At 36.3% G+C, this 6,308-nt stretch overlaps 1 gene segment (V, D, J or C); it reads left to right on the forward strand.

Moving 5' to 3' along the window:
* The window catches only part of LOC110334265, a 17,150-nt gene that overhangs the window by 4,615 nt on the left and 6,227 nt on the right, over window positions 1-6,308 (forward strand). Inside the window, 2 exon segments of the C gene segment in view lie at window positions 1,120-1,181; window positions 4,082-4,411. Coding sequence covers window positions 1,120-1,181; window positions 4,082-4,411 — 392 coding nt within the window.

Below are 6,308 nucleotides of genomic sequence, written 5' to 3' on the forward strand. Positions count from 1 at the left end.
CCTTTATATGACCCAGCACAGGGGAAAGCCAGGGCCAATTAGTGGGAGTGGTTGGTTAGGGAAGAAGGGGCGGGGGGGAGGGTATGGGGAACTTTCGGGATAGCATTTGAAATGTAAATAAAGAAAATAATAATAAAAAAAGAAAAAAAGGAAAGAAGAACTCAAATTTATATATATATATATATATATATATATATAAAATTTTCCGCTATAATCCTGCCCTCTCTTCTGGCTTGGTGGCTGAGAGAGTTCTGTTGATGGTCAGTTGTTCTGATCACCAAAAAAAAGTCCTTCATCCTCTGGGACAGAGTTAGGTCTTGAACACGGTAGTAAGCCAGGCCTGGCAGTTGCTTCTGCTGGGCTCCAGAACGTTTCTGGACACTCCTCTTCTGCTGAGGTGAGCAACAGGAATTCACTGAACTGCCATCAGGGGACATTTTTTTTCTCTTTTTTCCAGATTTACCAAATACCAGATACCAGATTTTAGTTTCTATTTTCTAGGGTAAACAAGGAACATATAATTCCATGGGAGACGGAATTGTATAATTTTATTTTCTTATATTTACTTTCTTTTGTGAGGAAAAAAAAAAAGGAAGTCTTCATTGAAGCCATTTCCTAGCAGACACAACCCTAATAGAGAATCCTAATTTAAGAGGTCATGTCTCACTAGGCATGGAGGGCTTGGTTCACCATCCTTAAGAATCCTTCAAGAAAGTTGCAAATTATTGAAGGAGTGGCCTTTACATTTCTGAGAACAGAGGCATGTTTGATGAATTATCCTAACAGTTTCATCAAAATTAAATATCTGAGAACCACAAAAAAACAAAGAGAGACTTAATTCTGAGAATACATTTCCTGGTAAGGTAGTTAGAAAAGTAGTTGATTTGTGGCATGGCCCAGCCCTCTCTAGCTTTTACCCTTCCCACTGTCTGTTGATACTTTCCAGTCATCACTACCTTGGAGAAGAGAATAGTTTGTGAAGGAAACTTACAAACTCTTGGATGATACGAAACTTGGCAAAGGAATCCAGGTCTCTTTCTAAGATAAGAGCTCCTAAATGACTCATCATACTGAAGCTCAAGAGAGGGCTCCTGTTTTTGTAGAAGTGCTGAACAATGTGACAGGCACCTCATGGGTCAAGATGTTTGCCAAAGGGACAAAGCTCGTAGTAATTCCTCCAGGTAAGGAAGCTGTTGTGTTGTTATCTTAGAGTGAATAACCATTGAGATTTTTCCCCGTTTTTAGAAAAAAACAATAACAATTATGATCAACCATATCTGGCCACAACTTCACAGTTATGAGTTACTGGATGTAGAAATAAAACTGCATTGTAAGCAATTTCTTCCTTCCTTGTCAGTTAGCAAACTGAAATCCTGCATTTAAAATGCATAGACAAGATAACAGTTAGCACTCTGTGAGGATAGTTTATGATATTCACCAATATCACTATTACATCAGGTTACTTTTTTGTAAAAGATCTTTTAAGTGGGACCCTTCAAAGTGGAATCTAATTAACTTCTTCTCCAAACATTTGGAGAATTACAGTACATTTCTTTCTTCATAAACCTAAAAATCTCTATTCCTGATCATGATTGCATGTCTAAGTACAGTGAAAGCATTACTTCTTACAGCAAATTCTAAGGATGTCAACACATCAGTCTCACTTACCTGATAGCTTCAGGTAGTGTGGGAACAGACAGAATTGTTGGCTCTGAGACACTAGGATGCATTTGAGTCCCAGGTCCATGGAAAGACCCTTCTTGGCTCTACACCTGCCTTTGATCATCTATGCTCTCAGCTAGCAAATAGCTTTTGCTCAGAATATCAGAGGTAAAAAAGGGAGCAGAGACAAACTTTGGACTGAAGAGTTTCCTGATGGTGTGATTAAGCCTCATAAGATCTTGGACTGTGGCTTTCAGAAATTCAGGAGGCCCTAGGTTATTGGATTCCTTAATTTGTGTAATAGCTATTGCTTTTTAAAGCTCAAATCTAGGATGAACTTTTCATATCTAAAACCATATAAGATCTGAAACACTTTTGGGTTCAAGCATTTTTGAATAAGTGATACTGAAAATGTGGACCAGGAAAAATTAGAGAATGTGGCCACAAGTTATTAAAGAGAAAAATAACACTGGAAAACATTTTGAAGGCTAGATGTTATGTTAAGGAAATTGTGCAACTGCAGTCGTTATTCTACATTACAATACAGAAGCTGGTCTCTTTTCACTGAGGGAGCATTGGCACTAAGACGCTCGCTCTACTTACAGAATATACAATGGTGGCCAATGTCATGAATGACAATGTCACAAGCATTGTCAGGTTTTAAGTTCAGAATATTTTCTGCTCTGTTGCTTGACGCTTTACATAGATACTTTCATTAACTACTTTTTTACTAACATTCTCAATTTGTGTAATTACATGAAGCATCACATGAATGAAATGTTCTGTAGTAAAGCCAAACTTACCTCTTTTTCCTCTCAAAAGAAAACGGAGGTCATTCTTAATATGTGTTTATTAAATAATTGAGTCATGGATCTTGGATTACTTCTGTAATGTAACTATATGATGCAACATGCCTCACTTGTATTTCTGTATTGGTATCAAAGTTGTTGGAAATATTGAAGATTCTAAAAGTAAGCTAAACTAAATAGCACTCCTTAGCTCATAATTCAAAGCTGCCTGTACTCTCATAAAGAGACAGCTATAGAAATAACCACAGGCTAGCATGTTCTGGTCCATAGTGCAGAATTAAAATTCAGTGCTCTGGAAACTGTCAGAGAATCTTCAAATCAAAAGATTTTCTAAGCAAGGAATAGCTTATGAGGTCATCGCTAAGAATTCACATCCCGAGGTTTGGAATTGCTGATCAGTGGTAGAATTCTTGCATAGCATGCCAGTAGCCCCACCCAAGAGAAAAACATGAATTTACTCTATAAAATAATTCAAGTCATTTATTAACTAGAGATGGATCCTAGTAAGACGTCATGTTATAATCTACCTAGATGCCAATCATTCATCTCAGCTGAGTCACAAAATGCCCATATTATTTAATGTATATTTATTAAATATTCAAATGCATGAATACTGTAACTGGTTCATAAAAAGTGAAGAAATATTTAAAAATGTAGTTACATGCTAGGCTAAAAACTGATTTATACATGAAAACCTTTTAAGAGAACAAATTTTTTCTTATAGTTATTAAAGTTCCTATTGATCATAGAAAAATTGTTAAGATACATAAATAAGCGCAAACACCTGCAACCATCACTCATGGCCATTAAGTTTGTAAAATTTTCATTCAATCATTTTTCTGGGTATATTTTAATTATATTTACACAATTGGGGTAGAGTAGGTACACAGTACTGATTCTGAGTGTTTTTCACTTGGTACGATGCTACAAAGATTCTGCCTGACTATTGTTATTAAAATTTTTCATATTTTCGTTCATAGTTGTCTGTACCATAAAGATAATGACCTCCATCTTTAGTGGGTAATGCTATAATATTAATATAAAGACATTTGAGTATTTTTATTAGGAGTTGTAGATTTGTTCTTATTTCCACCAAATTCAAGATACTACAAATCATTTGAAAGGGAAACTTTAAAAACGATACAACTCACAAACCTAGAGTGGGTTAGATGCAGAAATGAGATGCTGTGGAATGGTAAACACTAGGAACTGCATAATTGGCAGCAGAGATCCATGGGCACAACCAAGGGATCAACTCAATGAGCAGTGGTGTACTTGGAAGGAGATGGCCACTAAAACAAGCAGCCCACCTTGTAATATCTCATATGGACACTTTGAGATTCATGCAAGTAGAGAATGGGCTACTTGAAATGCAAATGTATGGGAGAGTGACTTATTCAGTCAGTCTAAGAGAGAAAAACCTTTATCAATTGTGTATGTTTAAAGGAGGGACAAAAATAAGAATCTGCAACCTAGGGTGGGCAGAAGTCTACAGTGGGTGCTACAGTCGTAATTTGTCTTCTGAGCACTGTGCATCAGTTTGTGTCAAATCCATTCAGCATTCGAGTCTCCCTAATAATTTTCTTTTTATTTTTAACATTTCCCTACAGACAAACGCATTGGCTCGGACTTTTCTCCCAAGCCTACGATTTTTCTTCCTTCTGTTGCTGAAACAAATCTCCATAAAGCTGGGACATACCTTTGTCTCCTTGAAAAGTTCTTTCCTGATGTCATAAGGGTGCATTGGAAAGAAAAGGATGGTGGTAAGATTCTGGAATCTCAAGAGGGGAACACCATGAAAACTAGTGACAGATACATGAAATTTAGTTGGCTGACGGTGACTGAAGATTCAATGGCTAAAGAACATAGTTGCATTGTCAAACACGAAAACAACAGAAGAGGAGTTGACCAAGAAATTCTGTTTCCTCCGATAGGTAAAGGTATGTGTAAGTTAAGGTACATACAACTTTACTTATGTAAAAGGGAATAGTCCTGTTGTTATAGTATGCATTTACAAAAGTAAAGCATGAATCTTTCTTCAGTCTTATGTAACTGTGCTGTTCTGTCCTTGAGAATGTCACAGGTGGGGAAAAACTAGCAGAATGATATTTGCTTTCAATTCACTCAGCCTCAGTGACACTATGTAAAACATGACTATCATATCATATTTTTAAAGAATGACTGCATGGATTAAATGAGGGACGTACCCTAAAGCATCCAGCAACTATGCATGAAATGCAGCTTCCGGTTCGCTGACTACTTGATTCAGACATAAGAACAATCCACCTCTTTCAGAAATGTTTTACCTGTAAAATGATCATAATTACCTAATTCAATTTTGATACACTAAATTTTGTTTACAGAAAGTTATTAACTGACAAGATAGTGTTCACGCAAAATCTTTACATTCCACAACAAAAAATAGGTCCATTTGGCCCCTGAAGATGTGTCTGATTTTTGTTTTACATGGCACTGTTAGACAGTATTCATAATTTAAATTTTCATGAAGTTAACATATACAATACATCTTTATTGTCTGTGGTGAAAAGATTTCTTGCAATTGGTAAATGCAGTCACTTGGGCAGACATTTGTTATATCACCTGTATGCCAGACCGAGTGAGATGAGTGAGATGTGAATAGTTTAGGGTGAGTGAGGGTCCCAGTGACTGCAGAGGAGAGTCTGTATTCTGTTCCTCATCATTTAACATCATGCATTATTCAGGTACCATTTGCTAGGCACTTTCACACCGCTAAGCAGAGGGTTGTGTGGGCAAAGACTGGTGATACCACTAGCTAGCTCATCATGTGGGTATGTTGTCATCCTGTTTTGAAAGCATTCCTAAGGCCCCAGAGTGACAGAGAAAAATAATTCTTTTATTTTCTCCCATGTGGTTAACAAGTCCTTTCGATCTAGTGGAGAAACATACAAATGACAAAACCTGAGGACATCTTTGCCATTTGCCCATCAGATGTCCTCAGTAAGTCCTTGTCCTCTGGAATACTTTGTTTCAACAGTGGCCTGCCATGTCTGTTAAGTTGCCCACTTTCACCTACAGTTATCATGGAGAGAAAATGAATTAACAGCAATGAAAGAAGCTGTTTGCTACAGCATAGCAAATCATTACAAGATAGCCCCATATTCAACTTCCAGCTTAAAGAGAAAGAGGCAATATAAATATACAAAGCAAAAAGCTAACATAACCATTTTATTAGTTTGATTATGTTATGACCTTCCTAGTAGTCAGGAAAAAAAAATAAAAGAACAGTAAAACCCTTAGGGATAAAGCTGTGCAGAGAAGACATTCCACTTATTAAATATGCTTACAGTGAACTCTAAAACAAGCATCTGCCATGTGCATCTCCTGGCAGGAAAAAGATCAAGGGCATCCTTTGCAATGGGATTCAACAAAGAGTTTCTGATGCTGCCTCCGGGGTATGTTTTGTCTTGATGGTTGAAGCCTCAAAGTCATACAGTGAAATAGAACTTAATGACGTAATTATAAAAGAACATGAAGCTGGTCTCTAAGACTACCATTACTTTTGGGTGAAAGACTTTAGATACATATAGATTATATTATTAGTAACTCTAGACTTTGTACCTCATTCAGTATATGCTGATAGTGATTTTCATTTCTCTTTTATATAATAAAGTCACTCAAAGGACAAAAAGTAGACTTTTAGAGCCATCAGGAAGAATTGAAGATAGAAACCAAACATGTTCATATTTATATTTCCATTAAAATACACACACACACACACACACACACACACACACACACATATATATATATATATATATATATATATATATATATATATATATATATATATATATT

The sequence above is a fragment of the Mus pahari genome, chromosome 16, assembly GCF_900095145.1.
Source record: "Mus pahari chromosome 16, PAHARI_EIJ_v1.1, whole genome shotgun sequence".
NCBI lineage: Eukaryota > Metazoa > Chordata > Mammalia > Rodentia > Muridae > Mus > Mus pahari.